Source organism: Pollicipes pollicipes, unplaced genomic scaffold, assembly GCF_011947565.3.
Source record: "Pollicipes pollicipes isolate AB1234 unplaced genomic scaffold, Ppol_2.1 Scaffold_5724;HRSCAF=6776_pilon_pilon_pilon, whole genome shotgun sequence".
Taxonomy (NCBI): domain Eukaryota; kingdom Metazoa; phylum Arthropoda; class Thecostraca; order Pollicipedomorpha; family Pollicipedidae; genus Pollicipes; species Pollicipes pollicipes.
The window spans coordinates 26868654-26884846 of NW_023596746.1; the positions used below are offsets into that span (position 1 = coordinate 26868654).

Sequence of the window (16193 nt, forward strand, 5' to 3'; positions counted from 1 at the left end):
AAGAGGAACCGACGTTGCCCTTCAAGACTGGCGATCAACGGCGCGATGAGAAGGTTGAATGACCATAAGGGTCGAAAGGCTGCAGGTCATCCTGGCCCGTATGGCCCGTGTGACCCCAAATGTCAGCCAATATGCCTCTTTCAGCGATTGTGGACCCCTGGGACAATGCGGGCGCCTGTTTCGGCCGGAGACCACTGCACCGAATAGTCGACTCCGTGTTTCTGAGCCCTGCCCCCCCCCCCCATTTCTCCAGGAGAAACGAGGCCGAGGCCCGCGGCTTGCATTGGTCGGAGCCCCTGCAACAATGAGTGGTCTTTTGACGGTCAGGCCCCCGGAGTGTCCCAACAGAGGATCCTGTGACGGAAGGAGTCCCGAGTCGGCCGGTGGTGACCCAGGGCCCTTGCTTGGCCCTGCACCCCGTTTTAGCCAAGGGCTTGCTGGCCAAACATGGGTCTCTGAGGCATTTATTGGACCGCCTGCGGTTATCAGGGATCTTGTTGCACCAATAAAGGCTCTTGCGCCCATCCGGGGTCAAATGCCCTGGCCAGAAGCCACCAGACGACCTTCCGCCCCAGGGAAGGCACCAATGTAGGATGTACATCTGTGAGGGCCTCCGGACGAACCCATCAGGCGAACCCACTTCCATGTAGCCAGAACACAGCAGCTGGTAGACACCCCAGGTTGGGCCGGAATGATCTTTAAGGAGTTACCGGGAAGGGTAGTGTGCACCTAACTTCTAACTAATAGATTCTGACTTGCAGTTGAACATTCCCAGATGAAATAGGACTACCCATGTTTCTTCAAGTCGCTGGGCTCACTTAAATTTGCGGTCAACCTTCACGGGATCCTCAATATTTCTATAGAGTGTGGACACCCCCCCCCCCCCCCCCATTGACATTAGAGACTACCCTACTGTCTGATGTGAAAGCACGCTAATAATCAGCCATCCATTGGGGGCTGCAGGCCCGGCGGCCGAAAATTCGTGAACAGAAAGAACTGACTTAGAGTGGGTTGATCGATTTCGTAATGGTCTCTGCCCATAACGTATTGAGCGGACTTTTAGCACGAGATTCTGCATGTTTGCACTTGCTTCCCTCCAAGGTTGAAAATCCGCGCACGCTTGACGTACAACTATCTGAAAGATTTTTGGATGGTGTGTAAGCCGACCAAGAGCCTCAAGAGTAGGCATTGTCAGTGTGATAAGAATGTTTGGAACATAATATGAAAGAGTACATGTCAAACTTTGTGAAACATTTTATTCCATCTGCAGGGTCACATTTCACAATTAATTATTCAGTCTCTTTGTGCAAAGAATTTAATGTATACCCATGCCCTTGCCATATCATGGACTGAGACATCTGGACGATATGCAAATGGCTTCTAAGTCTGTCGCATGGCTGCTCGCTGAAGTATTAATATTGTGTCAATATGAGATTATGTGAGGGGTTGTTGTTATATTTATGTTGTAGGCATTGCGTGCCCATATTCAGTGATGATTGGTGGGTTTGGGCATCTTAGCTTCAAAGACCATCTCTTGCCCAGTATTTGTGTTTTGCAGGATCTTTGCTTAAATGCAGTGGTGCACAATTTTTGTGTGCACTTGGTTTCTTGACTGGGTTGTTAAACCAGGGTCTCTTCACCACCATGGAGATGTCAGTTACATGATGGATGTGAGATGCAGCAAAAGTGCTTTAAGAAGTGGTTGCTCCTGTGACAGTCAGTTCCAATTTGACTTAGATGAGACATGTTCCTTTGGTTTAGTGTAGGCATGACAAGCACTAACCATACACAGCTGCTGAAAGTTAGGACATGCTTGCTACCAATTAAACCTGTCTATGCTTACCAGGCAATATTTGTGTCAGTGTGTCATTGGGGCTTAACGATGCACCCAACTGCTGAGGCTATATGGCGTCGCCTGCTTCTCACCCTGGCAGGAAGGGTGAGCACCGCGAGGATACCTCTGGTTTCTGGTACCCCGTATCTCTGGTTTCCCGGACGCGCAGTGGTTAACGCAGACGCGTTAACCACTACACTACCTCCCCCCCCCCCCAATTATGTCAGTCCTCAGCATGACTGAAAGTATGGAGACAGTAAGGGTTCACAATTAACCCCCTGAGATCAAGCACCCCAAGAAGCAAGGTATCCAGGCACTAAGATTTCCCTGGGAAATTGCAAGTAGCAGATAGTGAGGAGGCCTGGGGGTAATTCTATAGCAAAAAGCACCCATAGGAGAAGGCTAAAATCGGATCTGGGTGATAAGTGGATGAAGATGGAAGTCGCTTGTAACAGAATGTGCGATTGTTTGAAAATGTGAATGTGAAATGCAAGGGATAATGTCCGAACCCGCGGTGGCGTGTGGTTTTAGTCCACCTCTAGTTCTACACTTTACACGGTTCGAATGTGTTCCCAATTGGTTCGTTTTCTTCCAGAGTACGCGCCGGCATAATTAATGACTGATCCTCTAAGGAGAACGGGGAAGCCGGAAAGAGCACGAATTTTTGCTTCATTTTTGTCATTGTAGGGACATGGCAGGTGGAGGCATGAATGGTGGATTTTCCCGGAGTTGGGTTAAACTCCGCTCAACATTTGACCCATTCTGAATTGCTATGTGTCGGACGGATAATATTTTGGCCATCTTGAATGTTTTTAAGTTAGGATGTATGCAGATGAGTGTCATATTAAGTCATTACTGCCTTCCACAAAAGTTCGGTTAGCATGTGAATTATGCACATGCAAAATAACTGCAAAAGCAGCAAACCAGCGACTGACAGTGCGTACATCGCATGTTTAACGCGCAATCGGATGGGGTTCAAATTGCCCCCCCCCCCCCCCACTCCTGAAGGTGTTTCCAGAATGATTTCTGAACGGCGCGGCCGATGTAAAAATGAGATGTACCTTGGAAGGTCGTTGACCTGTGGCAGGTCAGAGTCAGGTCATGGCCGTCATGGAGGTCAGATTAACCCCCGCCCACCCGAGCGAAGTGTATTCAGCCGGCCACCCGGGCGCGTGTTGACGTTCGGAGCGAAGTATTTAGCTCACTGGTCGAAGGATGGGTTTCAATCGGAGTTACAGAATCTCACCATATGCTATCCCATTCCGATCCTGTCATGTCCAGGCTTGATAGTCCCTGTAGTAGTATGACTGAATAGTGCGTTTATATTAGTGTGACTGAAGCTTATTCAGATGCAAAGTTGCATCCCATTGCTCGATACTCGACACCGGCACCGAGTCCCAGCCTGGCTGGACTCGGAACCACGTCCAAATTAAGGCAATCCGTCATCCCAAGACGACCGAATGTTTTCCGTGAGATTTAAACGGTAACTCCGAGCTCTGGGTAAGGTTCTCAAATAGTGGTGATGAGAACGTGCTACAACGTTCTGTGTGGGAGACTGTATGCACTTATCTTTGAGGCAGCTTTTAAAGTCAACCAGTGCAGAGACATGGTGAATTTATTCGTGCAGGAATGCGTTTGTGAGCCGACTGTGCCGGAATATTATGGCATGAGCGCTGCTCTCAATGCTCGTACACAACTTAGGTGAGGCTACCCTAGCAAAGCCCCTTGGCGAGCCGTGATCCCAATTGTACTGAGATGGCCATAGACAAGATAATGCTGATATTACTCAACCGACCCATCCAACTAACATCGTAATTGAGGAGTGTCGCTAATGGCATGCCACGCAGCTCGATAACTCGCTGCCCTTTTGGCACACACCATCGAACAGCGTGATAGGCTTCGCTAGAAATCGACCCGACGTTGCCTGACAGCAGCTGACTGCCTGCTGCGAGTCTACGCCCCGCAGTGCAGACTCGCAGCAGACGACCACTGCCGCCGCCGCGGACCTTTGTCCTCTAGCCGGGGGCAAAGGGCAACGATCAGAACATCTGGGTTGCGACGCTGTCCTTTTTCACCCGTCCGTTGTTTGCGGATCAGTCTCACTGAGCCGCCGTAGCCAGCCCCGTTTCCTAACAGCGCAGTTCCGGGTCTCGGACGATCGCGGCCCCAGCCACGCAGTGTGTGTTGTGTCGTCCCCGTCCTGCGTCAGTGCTGCAAACGGCGCTGGTTGTATTGGATCGCGTGGGAGCCGCCACGTCGTTGCGCTTGGTTCGTCAGCCGTGACGCGAGTGTGACGTCACGCGCCGCGCAGGGGGCTGACGTGGCGGTGGCGCGCCGATTGCGCGCGCGCGTGTGTGTGTGTGCGTGTGCGTGTGTGTGTGACGATGGGTGCGTGTGTGTAACCTGCAGCTGTGCTGCTGTGGGGGCGTTTGGAATGGCGGTCGTTGGCATCGAGGAAGTAGATGTGACTCGACCGCTATTCGTGTGGTGTGATTGGGTTGGATGACGACGCAGGGGTCGCCACACCATGGGCGCTCTCACGTTTTGGAGTTATGCACTACGTATAGAGTTGCATAGAAAAGCCTCAAAACGTTCAGTGGGCCCCCTTCCTAGCATTGGCAAAACCGTGAACAATCGCGTGCCGTTGTGTCTCCGTGTGTCAAGTTTTCCGAGGCTTGTGGTGACAAGGGATGCTGAGGTGTTGCAGTGTGGGAGAAGTAATGTAACGTTCCCACGTACAGGTACCGTCGTGTGACCTGTTGACCTCCAGTTATAGGTGACTTACGATATGTAGATTCTAGCGGAGGGCGTGTGAATGATTTAAAATGGCACGCGCTTCGTGAGTTCAGGGGGGTGATAGTTGCCAGGTGGATGGGTAAAATTTGAAATAGCTGCATATATTAATTATGTTAATGTTCTCATCCGTAGGTACATAAATAGGTACCATTTTGCACGCGAAATTAATGATGGGAATATCGCATGTGAATGTCGACTTCTGCCGAGCTCTTTCACTTCTTAGCAGATGCTGAAGTGACCTTAAAACCCAAGACCATTTTGTTTTACCATGCTCACTAAATATCCTAAATAACCACTTGACAAGTTAAAGAAATCCCTGCATTTGAACTTCATGTTTTGTTGCGCTGTTCCTCAATTGGATGTTCTAATTCACACAATTGCAGTCATTGAGAAGTGCAAAATGACCTGTATAATTGCAATGATATCTAGACATGCAGATGCACATGCATTTTGCATTGAAAACACGATACAACTACTGAAGCATGATTATATTGTTTGTATCAAACAACATGATGTCATCGGTCTCCCGAGATGGCACATACAAAGGACGTCCAAAACAATGTATCTGAAGCATATTGGTGGTTGGTCGCCTCACAATGGTAACATCTTGTCCTGTTGCAGTCGTGAGACCGGCTACGCTGTCCCGCAGGGCGGCCTCCTATCAGAGCATGCGACATGTTGATGTTCTGTCCGACCTGCGCCAACATCCTGACCATTGAGGAGGGCCGCGACTGCTACCGCTTCGCCTGCGCCACCTGTCCGTACGTGCACAACGTGCGCCGTAAGGTCGGCAGCCGCACGTACCCCAAGTTGAAGGAGGTGGACGACGTGCTGGGAGGCGCCGCCGCCTGGGAAAACGTCGACTCAACGGCCGAAACGTGCCCCAAGTGCGGCCACGGGCGCGCCTTCTTCATGCAGATCCAGACGCGCTCGGCCGACGAGCCTATGACCACGTTCTACAAGTGCTGCAGCCCCCCGTGCGGCCATCGCTGGAAGGACTAGTCGACGCCGGCCCTCCCGCCGCGTGCGCGCTGCGCTGGATGCGAGCTCCGCTGTCACTGCTAACCTGTCGGAGCCTGTCGGCCCGTGCGAGCCCTCTCATCCCGCCGTCGAGCGCGCGCGGCCGCTGCGCCGCCGCCGGCGCCCGGCCGGCGCCCATGCCCGAGCTGTTGCCGCTGTCGGACGCCGACTGGCGGCTGTGCTCGACGGTCCGGGCGCACCTGCAGCGCGGCGCCGTGGTCGCCCTGCCCACGGACACCGTGTACGGCCTGGCGGCGCTCGCGCAGCACGAGCACGCCGTCGCGCAACTGTACAAGGTCAAGAGGCGCTGCGAGCTCAAGCCCGTCGCTATCTGTGTGTCGCGCGTAGAGGAGGTCCAGCGGTGGGCCCGTGTGACGACGCCCGAGCCGCTGCTGCGCGCGCTGCTGCCCGGCCCGGTGACGCTCGTGTTCGAGCGCTCGCCCGCGCTCAACCCGCACCTCAACCCGCACACGCCGCTGGTGGGCGTGCGCATCCCGGACCACCCGTTCCTGCGGCGCCTGGTGGCGCGCTGCGGCGGCCCGCTCGCCCTGACCAGCGCCAACGTCAGCGGCGCGCCAAGCCCGCTGCGGCCCGACGAGTTCGCCGAGCTGCACCCGCTGCTGGCGTGCGTGGTGGACGGCGGTGCGCTGGGCGGCAGCGCGCTCGCGCGGCTCGGCAGCACCGTGGTGGACCTCTCGCAGGCGGGCACGTTCAAGATCGTGCGCGCCGGCAGCGCCGAGGCGGCTACGCGCCGCGTGCTGCAGGAGGAGCACGGCTGGACGGAGCGAGTGTAGTGGTGGTTGCACGCCCGGCCGGCCAACATGAACATTTTCAGCCCACAGCGGCCGTCGCGCGCCACGCCGGCACATGAGCAGGCCGTGCGCCGCCGCATCGTGGCGCAGCTCAACGAGAGCATCAAGGTCGTGCTGCACGAGTTCTCCGAGCACGAGGGCGACATCCCCAGTTGCGAGTCGACCAACGAGCTGTGCCTGACGCTGGAGGCGATGTTCATCCACGGGCTGCGCGACACTTTCCTGGAGCTGGTGTCGAGCGCGCTGCGTGACAGCGGCCGCCGGCCCGAGCCCAACTTCTGGCCGCCGCTGCTGGTGGTCACGCACCGCGCCGTGCTGGCGCAGCTGAGCGGGCTCTCCCAGATCCACACCGACATCGGCAAGTGCCGCGCCTGGCTGCGCGCCGCGCTCAACGACGGCCTGCTCACCAGCTACCTGAGCATGATCGCCGGCGACCGGCGCCTGCTCGGCTACCATTACGAGAAGTTCGCGCTGCTGCGCGACCGCGAGCAGGTGGACATCATGATGCGCTACCTGCAGGGTCTGGAGGTGCTGCCGTTCGCGCTGGCCACCAACTCGAGCCTGCTCAACACGTGGGACGAGGCGCCGCTGGAGCTGGCCGGCGTGTACTTCCGACCGCGGCAGGCGGGCGGCGGTGCGGTGAGCCAGGGCCAGGACGTGGCGGCGGCGCTGGCCGAGCCGGCGCCGCGCCGCCAGCCGCCGCCCGACTGCCACCTGCCGCTGCCGGAGCCGACCGGCGCCACACTCATCATGAACGCGCTCGACCCGGACATGGCGTTCGACGTGATCATGCGCTCGACGTCGGCCGACGACCTGATGCGCGCCGGCACGCCGCCGTCGCGGCCGGCGCCGTCCGGCTCCGGCTGCAGCTCGGAGGCGAGCAGCCTGGCCGGAGAGCTGGCGCAGCTGACGGCGCAGCCGCCCCGGGGCCCGCGCCGCCGCCGCCCGAGTCCTCCTACATCAGCGTGCTCGAGTCGTACCGCGAGAACAGTGCCGCGCGCGCGCTCGCTCATGCAGACACCCGACGTGCAGTTCGTGTTCGTGCCGCAGTCCGGGCAGCTCGTCACCCGGGGGCAGCGCCGGCTCGTCCCCTGCGCCAGCGCCGAGCCGAACGAGCCCGGCGCGAAGCCGGACGAGGAGGCCGGCGCGGCGGCACAGACCAAGGCCGAGCCGGCGGCCGAGACGGATGCCGGCCGGCCGGTGGACGAGCCGGACGAGGCGTGCTCGTCCGACTCGGAGCCGGACGAGCCTCGGCTGCGTTGGCTGACCGAGATCGCCACGGAGCGCGGCCTCGACGGCCAGAACTACACGTGCGGCGGGATGCGCCGCTTCGTCGTCGGCATGCTTGTACGGCCAGCCGCGCCTCTGTCGGTTCGACGCGCTCTTCTACCTGCTTCCGACTGCCACACGGGCGAGGACATGATGGCGCTGCCGGCGCGCATGGTGCACAACTGGGACTTTGCGCGTCACGCGGTGGCCGCGCGCAGCCGCGAGCTGCTCGAGCGCATGGACGCCACGCCGTGCAATCAACGTGTCGGAGGTGAACGTGAACGTGTATGACGTGAGTGCCGACATGGAGCGCGTGCGCCTGCACCGCACGCGGCTCGTGTTTTCTCAGTGGCCTTCCTGAAGACGTGCCGCAGCGCGGCGGCCGACGAGGCTGCGTTCGCGGCTGGCCGGCCGCCACCACCTGTTTGAGCACGTGCACCTGTACGCGCCGGTTGACCTGCGCGAGGTGGCGACTCGGCTCGCTGGGAAAGACGCTGCTGGCGCTGGTGGAGTTCGCGCAGGGTCACGTGCTCGCGTGCAGCCTGTGCAGGCCAGAAGGGGTTCATATGTGAGTTCTGCCGCGAACCGTCAGATCATCTATCCGTTCGAGCTGGAGACGACGCGACAGTGCCGACAGTGCTTCGGCCTGTACCACAGCCGCTGCTGGCGGCGGCCGACGCCGTGCCCGCGCTGCGAGCGCTAAACCGTCGCCGCGCCGAGCTGCGCCGCCTGCTGGAGGAGCCGGAGCCGGGTCGGCCGCGGCACGCGTCGCCGCCCGCCGATCCCGGCGCGTAGCGGCCGGACCGGACAAAACGGCGGTGGCGGCGGCGGCGCCGGCGCCGCTCTGGTCTGTGCGAGGTTTGCTGGCTACGGTGAACAACCGAGGTGTTGGACTGGGGTGGGACGTGTTGACTGGCTGTGTGCCCGCCCCACCGCCCACCGTGACGCATTCGGCGCTATGTCAGCGTGTCAATGCTTGGGTGGCCGGTGGCGTCGGTCTAACTTGTGCGCGGTAGAGACCGGGATGGCCGGCGCGATAACGTTATCAACAGGTCGAGGGCCTTCTGATAGTGGCGGCGGTGTCCATGGAGTGTAGTGGTAGTGTCCATTCATATATGCTGATATGATTCTATGTTCAGTTCGGTCGGCGTGCTCGTGTGTTATGATTTGAAGTGGGTCGACCTTCGGGCGGCTCTCGCGTCATTGATGCTCAGTTATCATTGCCTATCAATTTGATAAACACTATCTTTTGTGGAATGCATTATCATTTCCGTTCTTCCATGAAAACGAAGTTTACAAAACGTTTGCCAATCGGGTGGTTTGCGCCAAGAGATGTCCTATGAGTACCTCAACCGTTGCTGTGGTGACTGTTAACGGTGTTATAAATCACGCGTTGACCAGTAAGCTTGTAGCGACCTTTTTGACATTTGCGTCGAAAATAAAATGCATTGAATATTGACGCAGTTTCTTTGGATACGGATTCATGAAAAAAAATTATGTATTCATCGCTCATGAAGCTGTCGGCTCTTGAGCCACCGCATTGACGTCATGGGCATACAGCTCGCTTGTTTTCACGAAGTGGGACGAGGTCATCTCGTCACCTGTCGCTGGGTAATGCTTATCCCGTTAGCCGGCAAGTAGGGGTGGGATACCAGTGCTCTGTCCCCCTCCCTTATCTTAGGACTTTGAACTCTTTCTTATATCTTTGACGGACACGATGAGTGAAGCAGATCCGCATGGGCTACGGCGTCGGAAATAAACAAAGGTAGAAACATTTTCCGTGATATATGGTAGCTGTATATTAGGGTGATCATGGCGCAGATGCTTCGATAAAGAGCTTATTCCCGTCACGCGTTTTCTATTTCCCACCAGCCCATTTCCGTCTAGCATTCCCACATGCTGGGAAATAATCGTGACTGCGCGCGAGGATTCTTGTATTGGGTTATCGTGAATGAAGTTGAATAAGATACGAAGCGCCTGCCCCTGAAGAACACATACAATCGTTACAAGCTATGAGAAACCTAGCTGTTTGCAAGGTTGATAGGCAGGATGGTTTACAGCAGGCGAACGACGTCTCGATTGAACAGAACGTTTCGAGGGCATTGCTTCATTTCCCCGGATCCCGATGGCAATGTGACATTTGTATCCTATTCAGACCGTGTATATAGGGTCGATAATGGCAAGGTAAGTTGAGATGTTAGAAAACAGCATATGCGTGATGAAGCAGTATATGCCATGCAAAGCTATGCCTGGATGTGGTAGATATGGAGGGAAAGTGGCATGCAATTTATGCAGATTGTTGTGTAAAATTGTGATGGTAGCAAAAAGTGTGATGATATGTCATGCAGAATGCTTGCCACAATACCGGCTGAGCCAAGGTAGATAATCAAGCAAGGAAGGCTAAAGATTCAGTAATGCTCCTTTCCAGTGTGTGATTCACATAGCAATTTCTGAAAACCGTTGTAACTGAAGCACTTGAGTTTAAGCCCACATTTCAAATTGTAAAATGTGTTTATGTCTTACCAGAATCCAAACTTCCAAGTTCAGGCATAAGCTCCTCCATGACTATTGGCAGTATTGGCTGAGATATAGTTATTTTATATGCTCACCCTAAGTTGTGGCTTAAATGAAAACTGTAAGAGGGGATGGAAACTGGTTGTGATCCTATCTCTTTGTTGTCTCACAGTTCTGAATTGCTTTACTTAGATGATGTGTTCTGTAAATTGCCAGTGTTTTGGTGAAAATCACTGCAAAACTTTGCATGTTGTCTGTCAAGTTTGATTTCAATGGATGAAAATGTTGTTGTTTGCATTTGCTTGCATTCAAATTCAAGAGCATTATAGCCTCAAAGAAAAAAGGTGATTAAGGTGAATGGTGTGTGTGTTTACCAGACATGAGATCATGTTTTTCATGTGTTTACAGGTGGTTTCATGCTTTAACATGTCAGACCACACTGGAGAAGATGATGAGCTGGTAGCTACTGAATTTCTTCCAGAACAGCAGTCACTCTTTGCTATTACAAGAATGGGAAAGTTTATTATGTGCAATGGCTTCACAGATGAGGTACCTTATCACAATCTGTATATAGCACATTGTTCCTTTTCATGTTATGGATTTTCTGCAACAGGTTGTATGCATGCCTTTCTTCTGCTTTATTTTATCTGATACAATGATATAATCTTACTCCCAAAGAATTCTGTAGCTGTGCTTGCACATGGTCTTAGGTGCACAACTTGCTTTTCCTTAAGGGAATACATTGGAAATAATCTTGCATCCTTTTATGGATTGACAGTGGCTGCTAGAGTCATGCCATCACTCAGGAGCTCTGGCAGAAGCAGGATGCAAGTGGGGCTCTAGCCTTCCTCCCCCATCCCCCAACTTGGGTTGTATTAGGCAAACTTGTTGTGCAGCCTGCCTGACAGTATGTCACTGTTGATCATGCCACCAGGTGGAGCTGGTGGGCGGTGTCTCCGACGGTCTGCTGGCCATGGCCTGGAGTCCGGACCTGGAGCTGGCCGCACTCGTCTCGGCGCGCGCGGACCTGCTGCTGGTCACGGCCCAGCTCGAGCCCGTTGTCGAGGTTCCCGTCTTCTCGGAGGAGTTCGGAGACAGTGAGTCGAGTCTGGCTGGGGTTTTGTGGGTCAAGGTTTTACAAGTGCGGGACAAGCTATAAACATGTGATATAGCAGCTTAGCTGCTTTATGGTTCTGCATAAATAAGTGGAGGAACTGATTCAGATCAGGTGATGTTAGGCTCTAGCTAGCGATCGGACAAAGGCATCAATGCAAACTCTTAATGCTGCGCTTTCACGCCGACGCCGTTGTGCTTGTGGCTCTGAGCCTAAGCATCACTGCTTGTTGTTTTTGGTTGGATGCTGTGCTCCTTACCATTTCACTTGACTGCCTTAACATCCTCGCTGTGGTGTCAGCCTGTCCTGGCCGCTACATGCCCGGCGTGCACCGTCGCTGAGTCGTCACGCGCTGCCTCGCCCCGCAGTGGCGCCCGTTACGGTCGGCTGGGGCCGCAAGGAGACCCAGTTCCACGGCTCGGCCGGGAAGGCGGCGGCGACGGCGGGCCGGCAGGAGGAGTCTGCGCCGCCGTCCGGGGCCGCCGGCGGCGACGACGGCCGGCCGCGGCTGTCGTGGCGCGGCGACGGCCAGATGGTGGCTGTGAGCATCGTCTGCCCCGCCTCCGGTGCGTGCTGCTTCGCGCGCCGTCCCGCCAGGCGGCGGCCGGCAGCCGTGTGACAAGTCGGGGCTGAGTCCCGCTCGGATAGAGCTTGGGGCTGGTTGTTAATGACGCGAAAAATGGTTGAGAGCAGTAGACAAGCATGTGCGATTTCAGACGGTGGAGAAACGGGCTCTAAATATGCTGATGATTTTGGCCCAGGTTCTGCAGCTCCTGATACCAATGTACAGTTGTCAGCAATTTTGGACCTTGGTGGCACGTTCTGAGTCTCGACACTGCGATTTACTGGGCTCAGACACGACACAGCTCGCCGTGCACGTTCCCGTTCGCTTCCACCTGCCACCGACGCGTGACTGTGTGCGGCACACTCGGCCGCTGGCCCCGGTCTGGCTCGCTGGTGACGTCACCTGCCTGCGCGGTGCCGCAGGCGGGCGCCGGTTCGTGGTGTTCAGCCGCGATGGCAGCCGCCTCTCCACCAGCGAGCCGGTGGCCGGCCTGGGCCAGTGCCTGGCCTGGCGGCCGTCAGGCGCGGTCATCGCCTCCGTCCAGCGGCTGCCCAACAGACTGCAGACGGTGTTCTTCGAGAAGAACGGCCTGCGGCACGGCGAGTTCACGCTGCCGTTCGAGCCGCACGCTGCGCACGTGAGTTACGGCCGCCGGCTGCGGCCACCATCGCAGACGGTGGTCCACGGCGCTCGGTATGCTGTGCTCCAGCGCTGAGAATCGTTTCCCCTTGTCGTCGGGTGTTTGGGGTTATATGGCATGATGGTGGGACGAGGTTCAGGTCCCTGTTCTGCTAGGGTGTCTCAACATCCCTGCAGTAGCCACGTTTTGCACTGATTTGCGGCTGGACGTGGACGCAGAGTGTCCAGTCACCCCATCGACTTTACGTGCCGCGCCTTGTCGCCCGGTTTGCGTGCAATCTGGGATGCAGCGCTACTGGACTAACTGAGTCCGCCGTCCAGGTGCGCGAGCTGCTCTGGAGTCCGGACTCAGCCGTGCTGGCCGTATGGCTGGAGGCGGACGGCCTGGAGTCGGGCCAGTCGCGCGTCCAGCTCTGGACCACGGGCAATTATCACTGGTACTGCAAGCAGGAGCACGTGTTCGAGGCATCTGACGCCGTGGCGGCCGTCTGCTGGCACCCGCTGGCCAGCTACAGGTCAGCCGAGCGCGGAGCGAACGCCGGTCGGACAGCTGGAGGCGCGTCGACAGAGGTGCCCGGCAGCTCTGCGCGCCACGCCACCAGGCTGTGTGGGGTTGACTAGCGCCAACGTCGCGCGCGTTTTCGCTGTCGTTCGGACGCGGACGACTGCATCTTGTCTTTCGTCTCAATTGTGGTGGTCCGTCCTGAAGCTGGTAATGTAAACCTCATCTCCGCGCCCTTCTAGCATGGCTGTGTTGGTCTCTTGTTCCCGCGAAACCTTGTGTCTGTGCCTTGACCGCCTTCGGCGCCATCCCCAGCCTACTGGTGGCGACATCTACTGGTCGCCTGCTCACCTTCAGCTACCAGTGGCGGCCGTCGTGCGGCGCGCGGTCCGCGGTGGCCGTCGTGGCGGACGGCCGACGCCTGCTGGTGACGCCACTGTCGCACGTGATCGTGCCGCCGCCACTCTCGGCGCACGAGCTGCAGCTGCCGGCGGCGGTGACGGCCTTGTGCCAGGGCCCGGCCGGCGCCGACCGCTGGCTGTGGGCGGTTACCAGCGACCGCCGTCTGCACGCCTTCCGACTGTGTCAGTATGAGTAGCTGAAGGCTGGGACGGGGAGGTGTGAGGTTATGTCGGCGGGGTGCCGCACGTTTCGCTGAAGAGCAGGGCGTTATTAGCTAGTCACGCGTCCAACAGTGTCACTGCATGCAAGTGCGTAAATTGAATGTAAAACCCTCCAGTCCCCAGTGGCCCAGTGTCGTCCCCCCGCGGTACACACTCCCGGCCGCGCAGCTCGAGTGCTGGGTATGACGGCGCGTGCCGCGGAGTCTGACTACGCGTACCTCGGCAGTGCCGCTGGGTCAGCAGCCGGCCGCCTCGCCCGCCTGTCCTGTCCAGGTGACGGCTGGCGGCGGGCCCGGGTTCGCCGTGCGCGCGCCGCTGCACGAGTGGCGCGCCAGCTGCGCGCTGGCGGGCGCGCCGCCGGCCGACACCTGGTGCTGGCACCTGGCGACGGAGCGCCGCCTGGCGTGCGCCGCCCGCTCCGCCGACGGCTGTCAGCTCTGGCTGCTGGACGTCGAGCTGCCCGAGCCGGGCGGCCCCGACCCGGCTAGCGTCGCTCTCAGGTGGGTCAGCCTTGCCCCGGTGGGTCAGCTATCTGAGATCGCAGCATCACATCCTGATGTGTACAATGTGCTGTCTTTTTGCGGCGTCCAGGGCACGATATTTCTGCAGAGTCGTCGCCCGCAGCATGGGATGGGACTTTGGTACACCAGCGCTGCATTGCAGCACAGTTTTGGAAGCAGAGCGATCCGGTGCAATGAAATGAAGCATCCATTGCATCTGGCTGGGGTGGGAAGGCCAATTCCAGAGCTGATGATTTTCTTTTCGTCATAGAAATCGCAGTCTTGGAAAACCAGTCGTGGAACAAAGTTTCCGTAGGTTGGTCCATAAATTGTATCTTCTTGACAGTATCAGCTATCAGAGATGCCGTAGGCGCCATCATGCACGCATGACGGGGGCTAGGGCACCATGATCACTGCAGTGCATATTATTGAAAACCGGCGCAAATGACCATTGCACTTGATGCGCCCTTAAAACCCACTAACTGTTAGTGAACACCACGCAGGGAGTTTTATGATGCATGTCCTTTTGTAAGTTTTCCTCTCGCAACAAGGCGTCAAGCTGGGTGGCCTCGTGGCGCTGGACGGCGGGGCGATCACCTGCATCGCCCGATCACCTGAAAGCGATCACGTCACTGAACTTGTCGCTTCAGACCCCACGCCATCAGCACGTCCGTCCGTTTGTTCGGCGATTGTCTTATGAGAAGGACGACCGGACTCTGGGCTGGGCGGTGGGAACCACGGCATGGCGGTCGGAATAAGGGAGCGAGGCTTAGCTCAGTGGCACGCGGCCGCGTGCGGGGGGATCAGGGCAGATTTGTGGGGCGTTGCGTGTTCTGGGCGAGAACGTTGCCCCTTAAACTGACAGCTGACCAGACTGTTGCTATGGATTTGCCATGTATGTGCCCATCAAGCGGGGACGGATTGTTGCATCCATGGTGGGAGGATTGTTTTACGCCGGCTGCACCGGACAGTGCGACACATTTCCCCGAATCAAGCCGAGCGGTGCAGGGTTAATGCCAGTTCGCTTGAATCTGCCTGATTGGTGTTCAGAGAGAGGCATACTTTGCGGTCTTCAGCAAATGGCCTTGCTGTTCCATGCAATCACGCAGACGAGGCAGGAAAACATGCTAATGCTCTACTGTGGTTTCCATTTGCTTCGCGGGAAACCACTGAAAAGCTGCTCTATGTTCGGTCGCCACTGATGATGTGTGACGACATTAGTGACGTACCCACGACACGACGTGACGGCCCTGTTCGCCGTGACGCTGCCTGTGGGGTGTGACGTGACGGTGACGGTGAGGTGTGCGGGCTTCGGCAGCGTCACCGTGCCGGTGCTCTCGGCGCCCGTCAGCATCAGCCCCGTGGCCGAGGACTCGGCGCTGGCGCTGGTCCACACGGAGGACGGCCGCTTCCTGCTGCTGGACACGGCCGACGGCCAGCTGACGCCCGTCACCGACCCGACCTCGGGTCATGAGCTGCACCTGCCTGTACCTGCTGAACAGGTGAGGGTCTCCACTAATGTGACCTTGGGTCACGAGCTGCACCTTCCTGCACCCGCTGAACAGATGAGGGTCTCCACTAACCTGACCTCGGGTCACGAGCTGCACCTGCCTGTGCCCGCTGAACAGGAGATGGTTTTTACTGACCTCAAAAAGCACGCCAAAACGCTATTAGGGCTACTGGTCCGTCTGATGCGTGGTGGATGGTTGATGTCTCGTTGACCGTGCCTCTTCGGAAGGTGACTGTCGTGTGTGACGCCTGCTCTGACTCTGAGCCCGTGTCTCTGCGGCAGGTGACTGTCGTGTGTGACGCCCGCTCTGACTCTGTGTCCGTGTCTCTGCGGCAGGTGACTGTCGTGTGTGACGCCCGCTCTGACTCTGAGCCCGTGTCTCTGCGGCAGGTGACTGTCGTGTGTGACGCCAGCTCTGACTCCGTGTCCGTGTCTCTGCGGCAGGTGACTGTCGTGTGTGACGCCAGCTCTGACTCCGTGTCCGTGTGTCTGCGG

The 16193-nt window shown here is 57.4% G+C and overlaps 3 protein-coding genes across 3 annotated transcripts; all 3 read left to right on the forward strand.

Annotated features, from left to right (window-relative positions):
* The first annotated feature begins 20 nt into the window (after positions 1-20).
* LOC119103266 (DNA-directed RNA polymerase III subunit RPC10-like) lies at positions 21-5766 on the forward strand. The gene is made up of 2 exons (XM_037226730.1): positions 21-53; positions 5252-5766. The coding sequence occupies exon 2, from the start codon at positions 5306-5308 to the stop codon at positions 5630-5632; it is 327 nt and encodes a 108-aa protein (XP_037082625.1). The 5' UTR covers positions 21-53; positions 5252-5305; the 3' UTR covers positions 5633-5766.
* Positions 5767-5787: 21 nt separating this feature from the next.
* LOC119102884 (yrdC domain-containing protein, mitochondrial) lies at positions 5788-6459 on the forward strand. The gene has a single exon (XM_037226333.1). It carries the CDS (start codon positions 5788-5790, stop codon positions 6442-6444), a length of 657 nt encoding a protein of 218 aa, XP_037082228.1. The 3' UTR covers positions 6445-6459.
* Positions 6460-9834: 3375 nt separating this feature from the next.
* On the forward strand, positions 9835-13663 carry Elp1 (elongator complex protein 1). Its single transcript, XM_037226334.1, has 7 exons — positions 9835-9915; positions 10654-10794; positions 11180-11342; positions 11728-11925; positions 12347-12561; positions 12885-13078; positions 13381-13663. The coding sequence occupies exons 2-7, from the start codon at positions 10672-10674 to the stop codon at positions 13661-13663; spliced, it is 1176 nt and encodes a 391-aa protein (XP_037082229.1). The 5' UTR covers positions 9835-9915; positions 10654-10671.
* The last annotated feature ends 2530 nt before the right edge of the window (positions 13664-16193 follow it).

Bases quoted from the DNA above. Each gene is read 5' to 3' on its own strand.
- LOC119102884 (XM_037226333.1), top strand. From the start codon at position 5,788: ATGCCCGAGCTGTTGCCGCTGTCGGACGCCGACTGGCGGCTGTGCTCG.
- LOC119103266 (XM_037226730.1), top strand. From the start codon at position 5,306: ATGTTGATGTTCTGTCCGACCTGCGCCAACATCCTGACCATTGAGGAG.
- Elp1 (XM_037226334.1), top strand. From the start codon at position 10,672: ATGTCAGACCACACTGGAGAAGATGATGAGCTGGTAGCTACTGAATTT. The intron at 10,795-11,179 runs GTACCTTATCAC...TCATGCCACCAG, and splicing joins GCAATGGCTTCACAGATGAG to GTGGAGCTGGTGGGCGGTGT. The intron at 11,343-11,727 runs GTGAGTCGAGTC...CTCGCCCCGCAG, and splicing joins CTCGGAGGAGTTCGGAGACA to TGGCGCCCGTTACGGTCGGC.